At 48.5% G+C, this 22843-nt stretch overlaps 1 protein-coding gene across 1 annotated transcript in view; it reads right to left on the reverse strand.

The window, feature by feature from the left end:
- LOC135805433 (uncharacterized) overlaps window positions 1–22843 on the reverse strand; it is a 60149-nt gene that overhangs the window by 36775 nt on the left and 531 nt on the right. The window contains exons 2-20 of the mRNA XM_065319464.1: window positions 21070–21161; window positions 20563–20644; window positions 19394–19534; window positions 18689–18744; window positions 17367–17462; window positions 16426–16549; window positions 15772–15807; window positions 15407–15486; window positions 14680–14776; window positions 11468–11569; window positions 11009–11230; window positions 10653–10809; window positions 9878–10003; window positions 9136–9211; window positions 5762–5836; window positions 5224–5360; window positions 4660–4821; window positions 3720–4371; window positions 3257–3402 (exon numbers count right to left, since the gene is read on the reverse strand). Of these exons, the coding sequence (XP_065175536.1) occupies window positions 3257–3402; window positions 3720–4371; window positions 4660–4821; window positions 5224–5360; window positions 5762–5836; window positions 9136–9211; window positions 9878–10003; window positions 10653–10809; window positions 11009–11230; window positions 11468–11569; window positions 14680–14776; window positions 15407–15486; window positions 15772–15807; window positions 16426–16549; window positions 17367–17462; window positions 18689–18744; window positions 19394–19534; window positions 20563–20644; window positions 21070–21161 (2659 nt within the window). The remainder of the gene's footprint in view (window positions 1–3256; window positions 3403–3719; window positions 4372–4659; window positions 4822–5223; window positions 5361–5761; window positions 5837–9135; window positions 9212–9877; window positions 10004–10652; window positions 10810–11008; window positions 11231–11467; window positions 11570–14679; window positions 14777–15406; window positions 15487–15771; window positions 15808–16425; window positions 16550–17366; window positions 17463–18688; window positions 18745–19393; window positions 19535–20562; window positions 20645–21069; window positions 21162–22843) is intronic.

Below are 22843 nucleotides of genomic sequence, written 5' to 3' on the forward strand. Positions count from 1 at the left end.
TCAGGAGATCCCCTTGACAGGCCATCGCCTCTGGAAAATCCTTTCAATAAAGATTATTATTAAGAAGCACTGGCAGATCTTCCTCCATGGCCATTTGAACTGCATAGTTTTACTCCCTCTCTCCCTCACTTCCTTCCTCCCTCCCTCCTTCTCTTCTTCCATCCCTCCCTCCCTCCGTCCCTTCCCCACCCTACCTATCTCCCTACCTCCCTCCGTCCCTTCCCCTCTCCCCCCCGTCCCTTCCCCTCTCCCCTCCCTCCCTCCCTTCCCCTCTCCCCTCCCTCCCTTCCCCTCTCCCCTCCCTCCCTTCCCCTCTCCCTCCCTCTCTCTCTGAACCTTCGCCGTTGGGGAAACACGGTGGTGGATCCGTATCGTAGTTTGTGCCGTGCCTGGGCCTGTACTACGCACCACGTGCCTGGCGCTTGTCGCGTAGCGCTGGACCAGGGACGTTACACCTGGAGGCACGACAACGTACTCGGGGTCATCGTCAGGAAGAGGAGATTCGAATCCGCGCTGCTGCAAACACCGTACAAACCGAAAATTCAAATGAGCTTGACTTCATCTCGTTTTGCAAGGCGGGAGAGAAGTCAGTTCGCGTTCAGCCCAGACGAAAGTTGGTTCAAACGACCCACGTGCCCTTTGCTAGGATACGACCAATCAGCGGCCTCGGAGAGCGGTACGCAAAAACCATCAAAGCTCTATCGTACTGCCCATGCGCACTGTCAGTTATAGTGTTTTCTGTGCAGAGAGGGTGGAGGGTTCTTACCTTTTTTCGGAAGTGTCTGACCAAATATGGCCGAATCATCGTCAGAACCATCTGTCAAGCGCCGGTTCGAGTCCGTTTCAGTACAGGAGGTGGACACAGTGATCACCGAAAGAGTGCCGAAGAGCACATCGTCTACCACGAAAGGATGGGTGAAAGTGTTTATGGATTATGCTGCCGAAAATGGAAAAGATATTGATCTGGCCACGTGCTCCAAAGAGGAATTGAACGAAGCACTTTGCAAGTCTTATTTGGGTATGCGAACACAGAAAAAGGAGTACTACCAGCGCAGTAGTTACCAGGGATTCAGAGCGGCAATCAATCGCCACCTAGCTGAGATTGACCGTGATATCAGTATCTTCACGGACCCTGAGTTCCGCCGTTCAAACCAAGCATACGACGGAATCCTGAAGAAACTGAAACGACAGGGCAAACCAAATCCTACACAGTCCAAGGCAATCATCAGCACCGAGGATTTTGCAAAGATAAACAAGTTGTTTCTGTACTCCAAAGAGCCAAGCAACCTAAACCTGGAAGTTTGGTTCTACCTGACCTACCACCATGGCCTCCGGGGGCGTGAAGCTCAGTGTCGGCTGACTAAGGAATCCCTGACGCTCTGCAAGGGCAATGAAGGGAAAGATTATTACATGTGGCGCTTCGGACAACACCGCAACAAAACAAGCAGGAAGGATTCAGTGCCCTCGACAAGTGCTGGCAATTAGTATCCTTCTACAACACCTGAATCCTGATTGCAACCGTTTGTTTCAACGCCCGCGAAGGAGCCTGCCTCCCCGCGACAAAGTCTGGTATGAGAATGCCCCACTGGGCAAAAATACCTTGGACAATATGATGAAGAGCCTGTCCGAGAAAGCTGGCACGTCGCGAATATACACAAACCACTGTCTCCGTGCTACCTGTGTTACAGTTCTCCAAGAGAACGGGTTCTCCTCCAATGACATAACGTCTGTGACTGGCCACACTGTACTGGCAGGTCTGTGACTGGCCACACTGTACTGGCTGCCCAGTCACTGCTCAGCTACAGTAAACCAGGTGAGAAGCAGCAGCAGCAGTGAATGGCAGCTTGCCTTGACGTGACCGCGTCGACGGCAGCCCCAGTTCAAAAACGTGGCAGCTCAATCAGGATGCTGTAGACCAACTCGTGGAGAGCTACATGCCAGCTGACCAGCTTGTAGTCAGTCAGTCTGCGCCTTCGGACACCGTCGACCAGCTACTCATGGGAATGTCCCACGATGACCATTTTCGGAGATTTGGCCCTGCCGCCAGTGGCACCACCGCCAGCCCCTGTGTCGGCACAGTCATCGGTCTCGTCCGCGTCAACTCTGAATCTGTTTCAGGGAGCCATTCTCCAAGGTGCAACCATTCATTTCACTGTGAATCACAAATAATTATAACTCTCACTTGCTCTACTACTTCGAGTTCAAGTACTTTACTCATCATCGTTTCTTTTTCGGTTGAGGTAGGTGTGCGTGGTTTCATCCCGGACTCTCTTCGGAGGGCTCTGAAAGCGCTTGGGTTTTCTAATCGAAGAATAACATTTATTTGTAATTTGTGCAGTAAGACGTCTCTGCGAAGCAGCTACATCATCTGCCTGCGACGTCAACAAAAACACTGATCGGAAGATCCACTTTTCCGAGGTACTGTATGTGGGGCTCCGTTTATTGAGGTGCGTTGAAATTTATTCTCTTTATCTTATTATTTCTTTTCTATCATATCCCCAATGAGTTCCTATCAGTTGCTGTGAACACCTTGAGTGGAGAGCACTTGCTCGAGCGTTGAACCCGGGTCCTTAATCCACCATTCCCAGTTCCCAAGGCTGGGCGGGGTTGTGAGCAGGGTTTCATTTAATCTTTTCTTATTATTTCTGCTTAAGCGCTTTTCATCTCATTACCAAAATTCTGCACATTTTTCTCCATCTGCGCATAAAAAGTTAGACTGATAAAAAAATAAATCACGGTGAGACTCGGCTGGAAGCCGAGTTTTCCGCATCCGGAGGAACGCCACCACCCTCAAGGATCAAGCTGCAGATGCAGCTCCTAAGCGGTGGGAGGTGAGTAGATCAGACCCACCACAAATTGGTCAAAGACTGAAATCCCATTCACTGCATCCATGACTGATAACCTGCTTGTTAAATCATGCACCTGCTTTCAGGCGTAAAAACCCTGTTGTAGAGGTCTCAGTCCTCATTTGTTAGACTTACCTGTCTCTATAACTGTAACTGTAATTCTCTCTCTCTCTCTCTCTCTTTCTCTCACTACTGTTATAAGAAGATTGACTTGTGTCACAAATGCTTTCAAAATGCCCGTAACAGAGACATTGTGCTTACTATCATAGGCAGGAGCAATGCTCTGGGAACAAGTCAATGTCTGATAAAGAGTATCCGATAACCCGCCAGCTAAGCCAGGTACCCGTTTGCTAGCTTAAAGGGCAACTGCGCCATCACTAAATCAAAAGAACATAGTGTTACAAGCATACCCAATGCAGTTGATGCTACGCTCTTGGGTCTCGCTGGACACAAGTCCATCAGCAACGCCAGGAATTCACCAATGAATAAGAAGTCGCGCAAGGCAGGCGGTCGCCTGCACGCCAACTGGTACAAGAGCTGTCTGGCATCACAGTACCTACAAGCAACAACAGGAAACCGGAAAACCAAAAACAGCATATGTATGAACACAGCATCAAAGCCATTTCCTTACAAGAAAGAGCACTGATTGAGCACAGGTTGAGCACGGGTTGAGCACTGGTTGAGCATTGGTTGAATGCTTGCCAGGCTTTGCTACCTACACAGAGTTACAAGCAACACTACACTGGATTTCTCTGTTTCAAAATGGCCCCTTCACTAGACGTTCAAGTGACGACATGCACCCTAAAGCAGTTGCATATAGCCATCAGTTCTACATCAAGTAGTGTCACTGCTAATGATACCCCTGTTACTCACCATTCATCCTGCAACTCTTCCCTGCACAGGCGATGGAGACAGCGCAAGTGAAGAAGTGAGTTGCTCTCAAACAGCCTGCAGACAGTGCGGCGAATTGCCTCGTCCTCCGCAGGAAACTTGTTCACAAAGAAGCGCACGCACTGCCGAGCCAGCATGGCCACAGACGTTCGAGAACTGCCCACAAACATCTGAACGATCTTCTTCGCCAAACCAAGCACATCCTTTGCCGATGCGTCGGGCTGAGCTAGGCTGGTTATGAGGTCAAATCCATGAGAAACAAAGTCGGAGATATGCTGGGGACGCTTGAGAAATGCATTCCTAATCATCTCCAGTAGCGATGTGGTGAGCTCAAGTTTCTGTGCATCATCTAACGCACTGACACGGGACAAGCCGGCAGCAAAGCTCGGTACGATAATTGCACACATGTGAAAGACGGAGAGGTCAGAGTTGTTCTTAAAGTCGGCAGCCAGTGCAAAGAGCGTGATGAGAAAGTCCTTTCGATCTCCTTGCCATGCAATGGTGGATGTGTTCTCTGGCACCTCGTCACCAAAGAAGCGAGCCAGCTTCTGCTGTCGAGTGGCATTGGTAGTCGGCGGGACTTCTTGAATCAATTTCGGAACAACACTCCGGAATAGGAACACAATGTTCTCACCTGCGATGGCACAACAAAAACACAGGCACAACACACATAAAAATGCAGAGGTCATTTTTGGAAGGTGTACAGTGGAGTTCACGTACAACACTAGTCATGTGGGGGTCACCGTATACTCTCTATGCCAAACACTTGCAGTCACAAAGTAACCACTGTGTACCTGGAGATTCACATTTGTAGATCTCAAATCAGTATTCCATTAGAGCGATTTACTTAAAAATTGTACCAAAGTAGATCCGGTGAAAGACAGAAACATGACCAACAGAGGATTAATACGACTTCACATACCACGAGCAACCATGGCACATGCCAAGCGCAGCATTCCAACCAGAACATTGACTCGCTTTGCATGCTCATCCACAAGACCGTCGCAGCTGATCTCTGTTGGAGCCTCCAAGACAGACGGTTGCCACCTGAGGACACGTTGAGCAGCTTGTGGTGGGTCCTCTCCTGAGCAGATGCAGACAGACAAAAGGCGAACGTGCAAGGATTGCAATGTATTGTGTGTACTTGCATGCACGTGTGTGTGTGCACGCGTGAGCGCGCGCGTGCGTGCATGTGGGCACAGTATGCGTGCTTGTGTGGTCGTGTGCTTGTGTGCGACAATACTGTGAATCGATCCGCCAACTGGCATAGTCAACTGGCATAGCCGGGAGCTTGTTAGTCACCAGGTTGTCAGAAGCTGAAATAGTTTTGATCGGGATAAGAGGCTCCTAAAAGCAATGCTATGGTGCACCTGTTTCTCTCAAGAGATTATCTGTGCTGCGGCTGTGCACGGCCATAGTGCACAGGCAAAACACATCAAACTCTTCTCCAGACACCATCCCTCAGCTCCACCAAAGCCATGCTCACCGGCACTTAGAGCTTCTTCAGCGGCCTGGTGTTGTGATGCAGCACAGTGTTGGTCCACTCTCTCAAGGACTTCATCCACGATCATATGCGCCACACGCACAGCCTCAACTCGCTTCACTTCCTGCAGCTCTTCACTCCTGAGGCAGATACGGGGAAGGAGAGACAGACAAGGGGGAAGAGCAACAGCCAAACAAATTGGAACATCAACTGGAATACTACACAGAGTCTAGTGACTGTTAGAGCTTCTTGACACGGAGAGAGAGAGAGAGAGAGAGAGAGAGAGAGAGAGAGAGAGAGAGAGAGAGAGAGAGAGAGAGAGAGAGAGAGAGAGAGAGAGAGAGAGAGGGAGAGAGAGAGAGAGAGAGAGAGAGAGAGAGAGAGAGAGAGAGAGAGAGAAGAGAGAGAGAGAGAGAGAGAGAGAGAGAGAGAGAGAGAGAGAGAGAGAGAGAGAGAGAGAGAGAGAGGGAGAGGGAGAGGGAGAGGGAGAGGGAGAGAGAGAAATTCGTCAAATACAAAACCCTGTGGACGGTGTACATACCTTTTCTGGGTTTCCGTTTTTATGAGGCGAAACGCCGAAAGAATGGACTCCAAGCCTGACTTCTGCAAATCCTTCCTATGAAACAAGAGGATAGTAAACGAAGTATAACGCCAGAGGAAAGTAGGTACAAGATCTAAAAATTGGTAAAATCCCTGCTGCAGAGGAAAAAGCACGATATAAAGTGTACTATAAATTACACAAAAAAAACCTACACACCATCCTCAAATCAAGTGGTCTCTTCGCTGCAAATAATTACAAGTATCTCAATCAAATTTTTGGCCAGGAGCCATCATTCGGATATAAGGATCACTATAAGCAAGAGTGCATAAACTGTTTATGGACTCTTGCTATAAGAAGTTAGATACAAAAAAGCCGTAGCGCAAAAAAACGCAAAATCTATTTTGTCAATTTTCAGTATGACCAAAAATCTGAATCAGCCCACTGATTGCTTATGGATGGAGAGCCTCTGCCCCAGCCACATCCGGTCATCTTCACGGCACTCAATAGGGCCTAGGGACGTTATTCGCCAAGCTGCACTGCGCACGCATGGTGCAGCCGGGCCTTCAGGCATGGACGCAGCCAACTGGCGAAAGATTTGTACATCCTTCCGCTCGGCCTCGGATGCACTGTGCGATGCTCTGGTTACCTGTGCCAGGCGCATAGCTACCAAGTACGTGGACCCCATCTCACTGGAAGCTTATGTGGCTTGCCGTCTAGTGCCTTTGCACAAGCAGCCAGGTGTTCGGCCTATCGGGATTTGGGAAGTAATCCGCCGCATTCTGGGCAAAGCCATACTTCAGATTGTTGGCTCGGCAGTAGAGAGTGCTGTTGGCTGTCTGCAGTTATGCGGTGGGCAAGAGTGCGGCGTGGAAGCCGCCATTCATGCGGTGAAGACCACCGTCGATGATGATCACACGGAGGGAGTCCTGTTCGCGGATGCAATGAATGCTTTCAATCGCTTAAACAGAGCTGTTTGCCTGCGCAATGTTCAGCGGCCATGTCCTGAGTTCGCGCCAGCTATCATCAACACCTACCGCTCACCAGCTCACCTGTATGTTAGAGGAGAGGTGATCCTGTCTTCTGAGGGCACCACTCAGGGAGACCCATTGGCTATACCAATGTATACGCTTGGCACAGTGCTACTGATCCGGGAAGCCGCCGCAGCTGGGGCCATACAGTCCTGGTATGCCGATGACGCAACTTCAGCCGGCTCTCTCCGACGAATGCGCACCTGGTGGTCTATCCGCTATCGGCATCTTGGTGCTGGTCCAGGCTCTGCTCTGTTGGTTACGTGTCCCAGAAGGTTGACACATGGTGCACAGAGCTGCAGACCCTCGCCAAACATGCGGCGTCTCAACCTCAGGCTGCGTACGCGTCCTTACTCATGGTCTCCGCCATAAGTGGTCATTCCTTGCGAGGACAATGCCAGCCATCGCCGACCTCCTGACACCGCTGGAAAACTCCATCAGCCAAGTTTTCCTCCCTGCACTGACTGGTTGCCAGGCCCCAGGCGAAGAAGAACATGCCATCCTGGCGCTCCCCTGTCGTGATGGTGGTTTGGGAATTCTAAACCCAAGGACCCTTGCCCAGCAGTACGAAACATCTACGTCTGTCACCAGACCTCTCGTCGAGCAGCTCCTTCGATGGGAGGAATCCATCGAGGAAGTTGTTGCAGCCACCAAGGCAGCCAAGGCGGTCCAACGCACGGCTAATCGCCAGCATCAGGCAATGGCCCTCTCCTCCCTCAGGGATACCCTGAGTGACGACCACAGGCGGACTCTTGATCTAGCCGCGGAGAAAGGTGCCTCCAGTTGGCTCACTAGTCGGCCATCTCGCAGGTTCCAGTTCACCATCCACAAGGCTGGCTTCCGGGATGCCCTATGTCTGCGCTACGGTTGGAACTCTCCCCGGTTGCCGTCTCACTGCACCCACGGAAAGCCCGTTGACACCACCCATGCCCTGTCATGTGCCATCGGAGGATTCACAGGGATGCGCCACAACGAGCTCCGAGATCTCACCGCTAATCTGTTGCGTGAGGTTGCGCATGACGTCAGCGTGGAGCCACAGTTGGAACCCCTTTCTGGTGAAACATTCCCTCTCCGGTCGGCCAACACGGAGGCTCATGCTCGTCTGGATGTGGCAGCACGTGGAGTGTATGGGAGTAGGTTAGAGAGGACAATGTTTGATGTTTGGGTGTTTAATCCGTTTGTCCCCTCCAACCGAAACCTTACTATCCCGTCTGTCTACAGAAAGCACGAGCAGGAGAAGCGGCGCAAGTATGAACGGCGAGTCCTGGAGGTGGAGCATTCCTCGTTTGTTCCCGTGGTCTTTGCAACAACTGGTGGGCAGAGGAAAGCTGCTTCGGCCCTGTTCGCCAGGATTGCCAGCAAGCTGAGTGAAAAGGGCAGTGAGCCTTTCCCGGTCATGATGGCTTTCGTACGGGCGAAGATCTCCATTTGCATTGTTCGGGCTATGGTTGCCAGTTTACGTGGTCAACGTGGGAACCCGCCTCGACATCTGTCTGATTCGGCTGTGCTGGCAGCTGCTGAATGTGCCCTGGTGCCATAAACTGTGTACATATCCATGTACAGTTTCTATGGTTACGGTGCTCCCATGATAATGAGATTCATTTACTTTTGTATTATTAGTTTGTTTTGTTTGTTATGATTTCTTGGTTTTTCATCCGGCTTTTCTCAGTACGACAGTATTATATTGAACAAGTAAGTGAATAAGGACAGCCCGAACGTGCTGCGCTGGTTTTCAATGAATTGTTTTGAGTTTTGCCCATACAAGAGGCGGTTCCAGATTGTGTGCACTGATTGCTTTCAGCTCCTATGGCCTACCCGCATTTTACTTTATTTTGGCGTTAAGGGTTTTTGGCATTTCAGTTCTAAAAAAGTACTTGTGGCAAATGACTTGAAATGAGTGAGGCATACGTTGTGATAACCAAACTGGCTCAATCAAACAAGAGAACGTACAGGAGGGCATACAAAGTGCATACATTGCCTTTGTTCATGGCACATTTATGGATACACACGCACGTATGCACACACACACACACACACACACACACACACACACACACACACACACACACACACACACACACACACATATACATGCACACGCGCACGCACGCACGCACACACACACGCAGAGAGAGAGAGAGAGAGAGAGAGAGAGAGAGAGAGAGAGAGAGAGAGAGAGAGAGAGAGAGAGAGAGAGAGAGAGAGAGAGAGAGAGAGAGAGAGAGAGAGAGAGAGAGAGAGAGAGAGAGAGAGAGAGAGAGAGAGAGAGAGAGAGAGAGAGAGAGAGAGAGAAGAGAGAGAGAGACACACACACGCACACACACACACACATACACACACACTTACTGGTGGCGTGAATAGAGTGAAAGTGTGACAAACTCAATGACCAGCAAGGACACGTCTGAATGCCGAATGCCAAACACTGCAGGCATGGAATATAACAGTATGTGCCGCTAAGCTAAACCGCCATGTCACTCGTATAGTAACACCAACGGCTTCGACAATACCACCATTAACATGGCGCCACTTGTCATTGTCATTGAAATACGGTGGAACTTCGGACATTCGACTACTCTAGAGACTGTCTGATTCGTGAAAAATACCAATATGGCATGCGGCAGCTTGAAATCATGATAGCCATGCAATCATATACTACTCAAATACCTAATAATGTGTGTTGTTGTTGTACACCTATGCCCTACCTTTCCTGTAAATATCATCAAGAGTAAATAAGCACACAAGAATGTGCAATTCTGCATGTGTTTGCTATGGGATCTGCCGACGGCGAAAAGCCACATGATGTGGTGTAGTGTTCACGTTGTACGGTTCCAGCCTGTTTAGCGAGTAAGTTAGCGGAGTAGCAAAAATACTAAAATAGCACTCAGAACCCACAAACTCGGACCATGTGACACGAGGTTTCGCCGTCAGAGACTCCATATGCAGAGTTGCATGCTGTTGGTGGCTTATTCACTCTTGTTTTCATGGGCAGTCAAAACAGTGGGTGAGACTGCCTGCCAGTCGCCATGTCAGTTTTTTCTCATGCACACAGAGCTCCACGCACACACACACACACAGTTTGTACTCTTACCGTAGCCAAACGCATTGGGCAGGCTGCTGTTCAGCACAACCTCCATGGACTGATCATTCTCTAAGCTAGTCATCAGAAAGTCGAGCAGCTTGTCAAGAAAGGAGAGCGGATGTTGAGTGAGATATCCTGAACCAGAGTGATGCACAGGCAAGAGGGGAAAGCAGGCCGTATGGATACAGGTATAAGAGCGACCACTGGTCGTCCAGTAGTGACATGTGGAAACTAGCTCCAGTAAGGGTGCGGGGCGCAGGCCTGCAGGGCCACCGGAGAAGCTAGCGCCTGGAAAGGTGCAGTGCCATCTGAAGCCACACACCAAGCATAATCACAATGCTGGAAGGCAACATCGGCTGAGTGGCGCTGGGCCTGGATCTAGAACTCCAACATCATTTCACTTGCAACAACTGAATTTGGTGACGTTCAAGCAACAAGAACTAGAGACCCATTGAGCATGGCACAACTGCAAGGAGATGCGAACACCAAAAGCTACCAAAACCATAACATGAACCATGCCCAACTGGTAGCATGACAGCAGAGGCTGATGAATTGTGCTATACTACTGTGCATAGCCACTGCCAGTAGATCTACACGTAACACCACGCCTCACACATCCCAAGTCCCAACGATTGACTATACTACCTCAGTCCTGCACAATACACCCACTGCACAGATGCACATACCAGAACACAGAGAGATAGAGATAGAGAAAAAAAGATACACATACGGAATAACAATACATGAACCCACATACAAGTGTACATGTACGCGGCGGCTATACCTTCAGTGGCGTAGACCACCAGGATGTTCAGCTGTTGCTCAAGGAAGCGCTTGGTCTCTTCAAATCCAGACGAGAACTCCTTGCTTGCCAGTATGACAAAGCACAATTCCGGAAGTGATCGTAGCATCCGATACCGGCCCTCGCGCTCTTGGAAATGCTGTCAATGAAGATACACGTATGCATACCATGGGTGACCGTGAATTTGTGATGGCTGCGCAATGGACTGAATAGTGAATACAGTACGCAGAACAGGGTATAGCCCCTTTCGTGCACATGCAACAAAACGTTAACAGCAAAAAAGCCAGAAGAGAACACAATCAGAAGAGAAAAGCTGTGAATGCTATACATGCACATACCGTATGGACGACTTTTGTCATGGCACCCACAAGCCGGTTCAATAGCTCAGCACACCGCTGCAACGGTGACAGTATAGGCGGCTGGTTAACATTGCCCTGCGCCGGCAGAGCAACGTCGAGGTCATCGCTACTGTCAGCTGGACTAGCCTGCACGCTATGGTTACGCGCGCCACCATCTTGATCGTTGTCTTGCTCAGCTGGTTCTTCAGACTCGCTCCCATCCTGTAGCACCAGGCAATGTGATGCGAACAAGAGAAATCGTTGGTCCCAACAGGCATCCAGTGAACCAGGCTTTGCAGGAACACAACAACTGCCCACAAACAAGAAACAAGTACTGGTACTAGTTTGATGCACACAAACCTACACAGAGCTGCCCCTCTTTCAAAAATATACGCCAAAGAAGTGTACAACAGGAGAAACTGCTTTTGACATAAATTTCAAATTTCCAAATCACCATACCTGTGCTGCAGTACTCTGAGAGGTTGATAAGATTGCTGCTCGTAGGCGTGCTGACGGTTGGCTGCTAGCCTCTGCCAAGGCACTGTGCTGTGTTACAAGGAACTGGGAAACACACATTGGGCAAGCAAATAACCTCAATCACACGCTCACCGGCACTATTTCTCATTAGCAACGGGGCGGACTGCAGAATGGACAAGGACATGGATGGTTGCGATTGGCAGAGCAGCAGTTGCTCAGCATTCATGAAACAAGAGCTTGTATCTACATAAATCACTGTAGTCTATCACTCGCGATGTGTTCCGCTGGTGTGGTCGCCTGCTTGGTCACAACCCCGTGTGCTCCTGGCTCAGGCCATACACTAGCTACCTGAAGAGGTTGGCTGACTCGCTCACTCCTGGAGGTTGGGACGCCAAGGTACCACCAGAAGTAGTAAGCCTCTGCCAAGAGCTGTCTGGTCGCGTTGAATGAGAAGATCCGGTACACGGTGCCTGGTCCGCACCACCTGCCACACAATGGTCAGTATGGTGCGATGCATCCAACATTGCCACCGGAATTGTGGTGCAATGCGGTGCAGATGTGATCGAGGATGCACGCTGGCTGCGTCTGAAGGATGATCGTCCGCACATCAATGTCGCCGAACTTGATTCGGTGATGAGTGGCCTTCAGCGTGCCACCGCCTACGGCCTCAGGAGTGTGCGCCTCCTGACCGACTCCAAGACTGTGCATGGTTGGCTGTATAACCTGCTGCACGACATCCGCCGTGTCAAGACCAGCGGTCTGTATGATGTGCTTGTCCAACGTCGCTTGCAAGCTATCGACGAGCTTGTCCGCCTCACCGGCCTGTCTGTCGTGGTCGAATGGGTACCCTCTGAACACAACTTGGCTGATCGGCTGACAAGAGTACCCACTCCATGGTTGAAGCTCTGCCGTGCCAAGTCTGATATGTGTGCTGTTACTGGTGATACCACTAACCCCGCCGTGGCCCTGCCCATGGCTGTTGCCACCATCCGCGCAGCGCAGCAGAATGATGGACTGATTCTGGCGCCATTCACGAGGTATCCATTGGGCTTTCTGTGTCGGCTGCATGCTACCGGAGAGTTGCTGCTCAGCTGGTCGTGAAGGCTGGCCTGCTTCGCCGAAGTGTGAAATTGCCCAATGGTGACATCGCTGAAGTGCCGGGGGTTCCCGAATCTCTGACTGATGAGCTACTGGACAGTGCGCACAACAACACTGGGCATGGCGCATGGGAGTCCATGTATCGCACTCTCTGGCGACACTGCTATTTCCCGAGAATGGCTGAACGCTGCCAAGAAACCGTAAGCTGCTGTGCGCAGTGCTGCTGTGCGCAGTGCTGCTGTGCTAACCCTCGCCGTGGTCAGATTCCTCCTCCGACTCGCACTGTACTGCCGGACCGACCCTGGAGTGTCATCCAGCTGGACATCCCGGAACTTGGTGCAAGGAAATCTGGTGAGTTCCATTCCGTTCTGGTTTGCATCGACATGTTCTCGAAATGGGTGGAAGTTGCTCCGCTACGCCGTCACGATGCGCAATCCATGGCTGATGCATTCGTGCAGATTTGCACTCGCTGGGGTCCCCCTAATATGGTCCGTCTCGACAATGGCACTGAGTTTATCAACACTATCGTCCGCTCTGTGTTTGCTATGCTTGACCAAGCCGACGGACTTCGTCGCCGGGATGCAATCCGTCCTCCTCAGCGGTTCCATGACTAATGGCATCAAGGGGAGAGGTGTAATGTGTATATAACTGAACCTATCTATCTATATATTGCTTCACTATTCATTGATCATACTGTAAGCCTACATGGGTAGTGTTTCACCCAGTATGACAGTTTGCCCTTTCATTCAATCATCGTGGTCTGCTGCACACGATGCATGGATGTGTTTCCTTTGTTTCGCATTGCTTGCTGTATGCACGCTTTCAGTCTCATCATGCTATCGTTAGTTCCGGTATGGTGCTTTGTTGCGAGACTTGCGTGCTGTGCGTATAAGTCATACCACCGCACTCAGTATCGCTCTAGCCCGATAATCCATATGCATCTGAGTTGGCTGTACTCAGTTGCCTTTTTGGGAACTCTTTGTCATGAGTTCATTAGTAGTTCTGATGTTGTCGTTTTGCTCTCTCTCTCTCTGAAATGTTCTTCCCTGAATAACAACTAATTACTTTCGTACTGCCTGTTGATCGAGTTGGCGTGCATGCCTGCGTGACTGAAGTTCCATAACATCCTTGTACCACTGAGCATTTCATCTGCCACTAACAGAATGGACAAGAGCTATGATCATAACTCTTCTGGCTTTCCTTGGTTAATTTCCACAATTTGGGGCTCCTGAGAAGCTCTTTCCGAGAGGAACACGCTATGTGCACACCTGACTCCGTAGGATGCAGTGGTCAAGTGCCACAAGCCAGCGCAGGCTCATAATTGCTGGGACTGCATTCGTGATAGATCGCCATTCATCACTCCACTTCCTTTGCTCGTATCAAGTACAGGTATTTTGTAAAACCTTCCGGGAGTACTACCTTGAACTGGAATAAACATTTCCGTACCAACAGATGACATAATTGGGGGATATCCCAGCTGTTGAGTTGCACATTGCACTCTGAGCACGGATTTGCTGGTAATGTACCAAAGTTACGAGTACCGAAACTCAAGAACTGCTTTTCTTATTTGTTATAGCTCAGGCGATTGTTCGGGGTGACAGCTGAGCGTTTCCGCTGTGACCTACGTTGTACGTAATTCGGATCTCTCCAAAAGATCGAGATAAGATCAAGTTTAAGTACATGATTGTACACCCTATATTCCCCGTCCCCCTGTACGTTTTCTCAGATAGAGTTACACGGTGTTCTAGTGACACAGAACAACAAGGCGCAAGGCTAGGTTGTGGCAACTGTGAGTAGCGACAAACTCCATGCCATGCAATCATCAGACAACGGCAAACTCCAAGCTATGCAATCATCAGACAACGGCAAACTCCAAGCTATGCAATCATCAGACAACGGCAAACTCCAAGCTATGCAATCATCAGACAACGACAAACTCCATGCTATGCAGTCATCAGACAACAGGCAAAATCAGCAGGCAAGCTGTGCGCCTTGTTGTTCCGTGCAGTATGCTCAGCCTGCGTGGTATTGAGCTCTGTTAGCACACTGAGTGCACTCTCTCCTCCGGGGTGGCAACTTTCTAGTGAACTACTCACCTCGGCAATCTCAATCATGCTTGAAATGATGTCTTCACTTTGTCCATCATCCAGACCTTGCAGCAACTGCAACATGGCAGTGAAGAACTGGCACAGCCTAGAACGACATACGCACGCACGCGCACACACACACACACACACACACACACACACACACACACACACACACACACACAGACAGACACACACACACACACACACAAAACACACACACACACAGCAAAACTGGTGGTGTACTCCGCATTTGCGGGTTCCTCCCATTTTTCTCTGGAGTTGTCAGTGTTCAGTTTATGTTGTACCTCATTGCTTCGCCATTTCGACCACAAATTTACTGTCATCAAGCCAGTGAATGTGTGGTCAAAACGCCAAAGCAATGAGCAGTTATCAAGTCAGGCTGAAAACCAAATACTGTAATTTCACAAATTTTCGGTGTACTTTTATTTTCGGTACTTTCGGTGCGTCTGTTTCATACCTAAATTTTCAATACACCGAACAAACACTAACACACATAATCCAATAGGGAACTGCTTCTCTGTACCGAAAGTTTCTTTTCACCTAACCTGGCCTGCTGCCCTCATACCGAAAATATCGAGCACCGAAAATTTCTGAAATTAGAGTAACCTTTTTGCATTTCCACAAGACATCTGCACTAGGTAGGATGAGAAAAGAAACGATGAATGTAACACGAAATCACCAATTGCTGATAAAGCACACTGGGCATGCTCACCCAACATCGGAAAGCAAATCCACGCTGGTGGCAAGATCGGTTCCGAGGACACGAGACAAGTGCTCACAAGACGAATACAACTGCAAGGAAGCACACCCAGTGGTGCAACACACAGAATACCACCATTATAACAAAACCATAACTTTCCATGCGGCTGGGCCTGGTTCTGGGATGCTCATGCCCTGGTCTACAGCAATTATTATGTTTGCAAACTACGCGCTGTATATCCCGACTGTACAGCATAGCATACTCATACTAGCTAAACTCGCTCGGTATTCCCGCAGAAAATTCCGGGAAATCAGCCCATCTCCCGGGGTTTTCGTGCAAACTCCAGGGAAAAGAACACTCTCCTTGCATATACATACCTGCCAGAGAATACTGTCCTTTACTGCCGCTGCAAGCTGCACGGGCAAAGAGCAAGCATACAAACAACAGTGAGGATAACTGCTCTATGAGAATGCAATGGTGTGAAGGCATCATCGGATTTTCCCGTGGCTTTCGCGCTACGTGCCCAGTCGCAATAATTATAGTCTCTACAGCTACGCTGACTCATGCAAGGCTATAACCATGCATGAGTCAGCAAACATTAAAAATGTTTCACACTACAGTTCCTTTTTAGTTTTATGCCATGTAGCACACACTGGTCTCGTGCGCATGGTGTGAGCCGACTGCGCTTGCATTTTCGGTGGTGACAGCGATCTGCGGTAAACTTTCTTTCTCACAATTGAATGTTCCAAAGTAGCTGTGTAAACTGCAAAGTTATAGTTCTGCATGTCCGCCAGAGGTACACAACAGGAAGTAAAATAGGGCTGTTTCGTTGTTACTCAGAGTTTCATGGCAAAAACCAATCATCAGACTTAGTTCTGAATGTCCGCGGTTTGACGGGAGACTTGGCTGCAGGACATTTTGGGTAGAAGAGGACGGTTTTCTGTTGATACTGTGGTGTTATCCCAGTCAAAAAAGTTGCATCACAGCCAGATAGTGTAAAACAACTAACTATTAGTTACTACACAACTCACGCCAAGTTCTGTTAGCATTCCACATGCAGCATGGTATAATTCACTTTGTCCAAGGTTGTCCGGCTCTGTCCATTCCCTCTTTGCCAAGTCCGCATCCATTCCTCTGAAAAGCTTCTCATATTCCCTTCAAACACAAACAGCGTAGCAAATTCACACACCTCAGACCTCAGACGTGCCCATCGCGGAAGCGATGATAGCGAACAGCTATGTTAGACATAGCAACTTGTGCTTCACACACACACACACACACACACACACACACACACACACACACGAACGCACGCACGCGCGCGCGCGCGCGCACACACACACACACACACACACACACACACATACATGCACACATGCCCACATGCACACACGTACACATACACATACACATACACACATACACACACACACACACACACACACAAGACCATAACAGAGTCACCCACATCCACACAAAGTTCGCTACATGGTAAATGTGCATTGTGCCCGTACATGCAGTACAATGCCAAACTTACAATAACACTTAGTATTGGCCCTAGGTCCTACAACACACAGTACAGTACAGCAACGTCCACCATCACAATCAGAAAACGAACCATGGCAAACTTGCTACAGTATACTATAAACTGACTAACGTTGCACCGTATTAATGCTCGCGATTTTCGCGTGAAGAGCATAACGCAAATATTAACCAGCAGGAAATCAAACTTCAACAGTGGGTGCATGGGCGTGGCCGACGTGCTCCGCGAATATTTGCCTTCGCAAACTCGATGGTTCTGAGAAATCGGGAAAATTTAGTGGCGCAAGTATTGGACAGTTTACAGTATGTTGGGGAGATAGTAGGATGGTGTGGTAAGACAGCACAGTGTGTACTACATGGCAGGGAGGCCGTAGGAGGCCGCGGTGGTCACATAGCAGGATCATGTGTGCATGCAAGCTAATCCACTAACCTGACGGTGGAGCTGCCATCAGGGTTGTGCTTAAGCATGACACTGCTCAGTTGCTCTCGCACAGCAGTCAGCCGATGCCACATGTGACCATGGTACCTACAAATACAAAACCCCCACACACACACACACACGCGCACACACATGCACGCACAAACACACACACACACGCACACATGCACGCACAAAATACACCGTGCATGGCGTAGACCGGAAAGGTGCACGCAATTATACAGAAGGTGCGTGCCAATGCCCAGGGTCACCGTTGGCATACAAGCCATGATGATCTGCAAAGGCTCAGCCAAACTGCGCAGAGAATAACAAGCAGTCAAGTGGCTTTGATCAATCACCAAGCAGACTACAGAAAACTGGCCTTTTTTTCCTTTTCCTTTTCGCATTCTCACAGTGTGTTGCCTAGTGTCCCTTGTCTTTAGCAACCAAGACCTTGTGGATTCATGTTCAGGACTATGGTCAAGAACTTCTCGATTCAGCCTTGACTGGACTTAAATCACAGTGAAAACTACAGTTCATCACACGGACCGTCCCTTCAAAACTCAAGTGGAAAACGTAAAGCCGGAAACCGGTTCTCGGTAGAGTGTTCCAAGAAGACAAAATGTACATGCATAGAACATTTTGAAGTCGGTGTGCAGTGGCAGCAATATACCAGTTGGGATACACAATGTTCGTATCAGTTGCAGGGTTCTAGCCAGGGGGGGGGGGGGGGGGGGGTAGGGGGCGCGTTTCAACCCGCCATGTACACGAAATGAATGGCGCGTTTACATGACACATTGCGCTTGACACGGGTTGAAATTTCAATAGCACTGCACATGCAAATTTCGCGCGAAAGTATCCACGTGACCATTCAGGACTCTAGAAGTGGACTTTTGGCGGCAAATCAGTATTTGACCCAGGTCAACTGTCTTCATGTAAACACCCACCTATTTTTTCCATCGTACAGACTTTCAACCCGGGTTGAACTCGACCCGGGTTGAAAATTCTCATGTAAACACAGTGCAAACAGTAGATGATGTGAACAAATTCCCCGACAAAATAATAAGCACTTCCGTCTGTTATATCAAGTAAGGATATCTCCTTCGTAATAATTTGCCCATTTTCAGTGGACTAACAGAGAGCATCATGCTGATCATGAATCTGCAATATACTTTGGGGTCCCAATATCTCTTCCTTGTGATATTGAGGTTGAAACATTAGAAATTCAAGCAAAAAGGAGCCACATTTGTGACTTCCGGACTACTGGAATATTACATGACAATTGTTTACCCAAACTGTCCCCAACCAAACGATACAGTTGCATCCCGCCTCACATTTGAAGTTGATTCCGAGCTCCCGTCACCAAATAGAGCAGGGCAGAAAGGAACCGCTACAGAGGACAGCAGCACAGAGCAACCCATTAACAGAATATCAATCACTGGCTGCTATCCTAAACACGTTCCACGATTCCAAAAAGGATTTATATTGCCAAGTGCCCGGCATACTGTCAAATGTCACTCTTCCCATTGCAAGTGACTCAAGCATGTATGGGTATCCGACGAGCCTGGAGGTACTAAATTTACGACTCCCACTATACAGTCCTTGAAGAGGAAACTGTGCTGAATATCGATCAGAAATCTGAAGTCGGTCATTTGTTTATAATAGGTGGCAATGGACAATCCCATCAACGTAAACATGAATATGACACACACACACACACACACACACACACACACACACACACACACACACACACACACACACACACACACACACACACACACACACACACACACACACACACACACACACACACACACACACACACACACACACACACACACACACACACACACACACACAATTTATGTTACATGTATCTCCGTGCAGAGTACAAAACAAATAAGTGACTGTAGAAGCAAACTGGAAAGAGTGATCACAAGACAGTTTGTGTCACGAAACGAAAACATGAAATGTCAAGAGAAAGTTATGAACAGTAAAGAATGCATATGTATAATGCAATCCACACCACATCTTACATTGACGATAGGCGTCGCTGCGTCATCCTGGACATTGCACAGCGTTCGCAGGATAACTCCAACAAGCCTTCGGAACAGACGAGGACGCTGCCTCAGCTGGCTGGAGAGGTCATCAAAGCCGATCACAACACGGGATGGCAACTGCGCGATACAAAAACAACAGAACAGTGCATGTAATCTCTGCATCATAGCAATCTCACACAGCACAAATGGCACAATATTGGCACAGGAAAAGAGCTGTAAGTTATATGCTGCGCATACACGTACTAGTACTGTAAAGTACCGTTGATCCCCCCCCCCCCCCCACGCCATGTCGCTTCCCAGCTGGGTTTTCGGGAGGGGCAGGAATAGGATCAAGGCTGTCAAGTGCAGTACGATGTACAACAACGTAGAAGTTCAGACTCGACGTCCTGGATTGTGCACATTTTCATCCTGGATTGGCAAGTATTGTGTACAGCAGTGCATGCGTCGGTTCAACATTGTATTTTCGTTGTATACGCCGAAGTCGCTTCACAGGTAGAAAATCGACAGGGGGGCGGGAATTAGAGAGGGGGCGGATCAACGGTACTGTACGGTATGTGTACACAGTGATGCCGAGTGATGTCCACGTTTTGTCTGCAACTGTCAACTCCATGCATGACCACACATGTACTGCTTGCTGAAGTCGAGGTGTTATAACTAGGCCTGTAGTGTATGCTGTAACATCCCTGGCAAGATCTTACAGCAATACACTGCAGTTTGCTATGTCCTGTTCCTAGATAAACATTAAAACCCCTTCTGGTTAGCATGACCTACAGGTCTACCTCTCGAAACAATCTACACCGATCTGGCAGCAATTTTGTACCACTGAAAGATAAATGACAACATTGATGGCATGGACCATGTACACATCGCATCTCTGGGATAAAAGCCCTACATCAAAGTCTCTATTATCCCATAGAACAATAAAGCTATGACAAGAGAGGCATGGACCCTTTTCTAAATACAAGCATGCTACGAATATGAGTAAATCACAGGGAGCGCCCTAAAGCGCCACAAATTGGTAACAATAAAAACCAACCAAAGCAAAGCAGCTACAGCAGCAGACAGATATACCACATCAGATATACCACATCAGATATACCATATGAGCATACATTGTACTACCGAAACAGGCAAGAGAAACTCACTGCTTTGACTGCTTTGTCAGCTTTCCCGATGGCCTCACATGCCAACAGCACGATCTCGGTTGGGTTGATTTGAAACCAATCCCTAGAATAACGGTAAAAATAAGGAGACACAGCAAAACAGGCTACATGTATCCCATGACCACTTCTGGGGTGGAGAAGAGTAGCATACAGCTTAACACAGCAGACTAGGCTTACTTCTGGGGTGGAGAAGAGTAGCATACAGCTTAACACAGCAGACTAGGCTTACTTCTGGGGTGGAGAAGAGTAGCATACAGCTTAACACAGCAGACTAGGCTTACTTCTGGGGTGGAGAAGAGTAGCATACAGCTTAACACAGCAGACTAGGCTTACTTCTGGGGTGGAGAAGAGTAGCATACAGCAGAACACAGCAGACTAGGCTTACTTCTGGGGTGGAGAAGAGTAGCATACAGCTTAACACAGCAGACTAGGCTTACTTCTGGGGTGGAGAAGAGTAGCATACAGCTTAACACAGCAGACTATACTTACTTCTCGGAACCCCTCGTGAAGTCCTCATTGTGCCGTAACAGCTCCAGGCTCCACTTGAAATCTTTCCATTGCAGCTCTACGTCAACTTTCACCTGTGTAAATAAAATAGAACACAATTAACTACTGTGAACCTGGTTCCCTCCTTCCAACCCGGCAAATATTCGATTTTGATAAAAAAACGATTCAAGGCCTCTAATTTGTCAATACTATAACTGTGAATCCGGTTGATACATTCAAGTACACACAAACCAAGCTCAAACATACATGTACCGGTATTAAAACCTTTCATCAGTCCCAGAAACTTGCAATTCCATGGCTACCGCAACTAGTAGAGTTGAGCGATCTCACGAGTTCATGGAGAGAGAAGCGACTTTGTCGAACCAGCCACTAGCATCACTGAAAGAATTCCATATCCTCAGTTTGCTTGACTGGTTCGAGTACCGACGCGATCTCGAAACTTTGAGTGCATGAATTTCAGTTCCGGGCGAAAGCTGTTTTCAAACCACATGGAATGGGTGGTGCTTGATTGCCTGCATGCTGTGCCCGGACATACACAGTAGCTGCATGATGTAATGAAGGAAGCGCACCACACACTCACACAGCTGGCCCATAGAAACGAGATCACAGTTGCATACTGTTGGTTATGGACTCTTGATACCACCAATCGTGACCCTGCAAGAAAGGCATAATCTTCCTCAGCCTACTCAAGCTCAACTGATGAGGGGTGAATTCCCCGAAACACTGTGTATTGAGCAGGGAGTGGCGCTTTCTTGCAGGTTTGCCGAGTGGACGGTTCGATGGACTTCTCGTGTGCTCTTGATGCCAGTCGTGAGTCAGTCAAGTGAGAATTCAAGTCGGCAGGAAAAACGCGAGCTCCTATGTAGGGAGCAACACACTTCCCCATTATAATACTGCCCGTATAATCCATAAATTTCTCAAATCTACAGTCCATCCATTAAAAAGATGAGTGCTGGTTCTGGTGAGCTCCCGTATTTGGCGATTTTTCGTGGTTTTATCGTACACAGTGCAGTGCGGTGAAATTTGAGGTTAGAAAAAGGGTCCAAAAAAGGTACCTCAACTGGGCTTCGAACCGGACAATGCAGTGATGCAAGTGGAGTGAAACGGATTGGATTTCACGGCCTTTCCCAATTCAGTGCTTTAATACAAGACAAAACCTGGCCGAAATATTATTCTTGTTATGGCTTCCTTTGCGGAGAAATGGACTTCAGAAACATAATTGGAAGCAGGGAGTCGTAAAATACCAAGTAGTATTTTACGACTCCCTGATTGGAAGAGCATTCCATGGGGGATTGCAGAAAACAATTGTGCAAAAACTCAAAATTTGACCCATGGCCCATTTATGGCCAAAAGCTAGGATATACTAGAAATATTTTTCTGAATGGACTGTACGCTGCGCATTATACTCCGGATATGAATTGCCAAAACATTGGTGGGGGGTGCGCATTATGCTCAGGCGCACATTATACTCTGGCAAATACGGTAGGTTTAACCGGACATCCCCAGTTTGAGGTTCGAATTATCAGATACATGTGTATTGTTAGATGCATGGGAATCATAATTGATAGAATTTTTTTTAAATTGTTCCAAGCCTCTTGTACGGGCAAAATAAACACAAGTGCAAGGTCAACAGCTTAGTACAGAGAGAAAATGAGCTGAAATGGCTGTGAAAACAGTCTTATACGGAGGAAGCTAAAATGGCTGTGAAAACAGTCTAATAATGAGGGAGATAATTGATAGAAATTGCTAGTACAGT

The sequence above is a fragment of the Sycon ciliatum genome, chromosome 1 (genome assembly GCF_964019385.1).
Source record: "Sycon ciliatum chromosome 1, ocSycCili1.1, whole genome shotgun sequence".
Classification (NCBI taxonomy): Eukaryota; Metazoa; Porifera; class Calcarea; order Leucosolenida; family Sycettidae; genus Sycon; species Sycon ciliatum.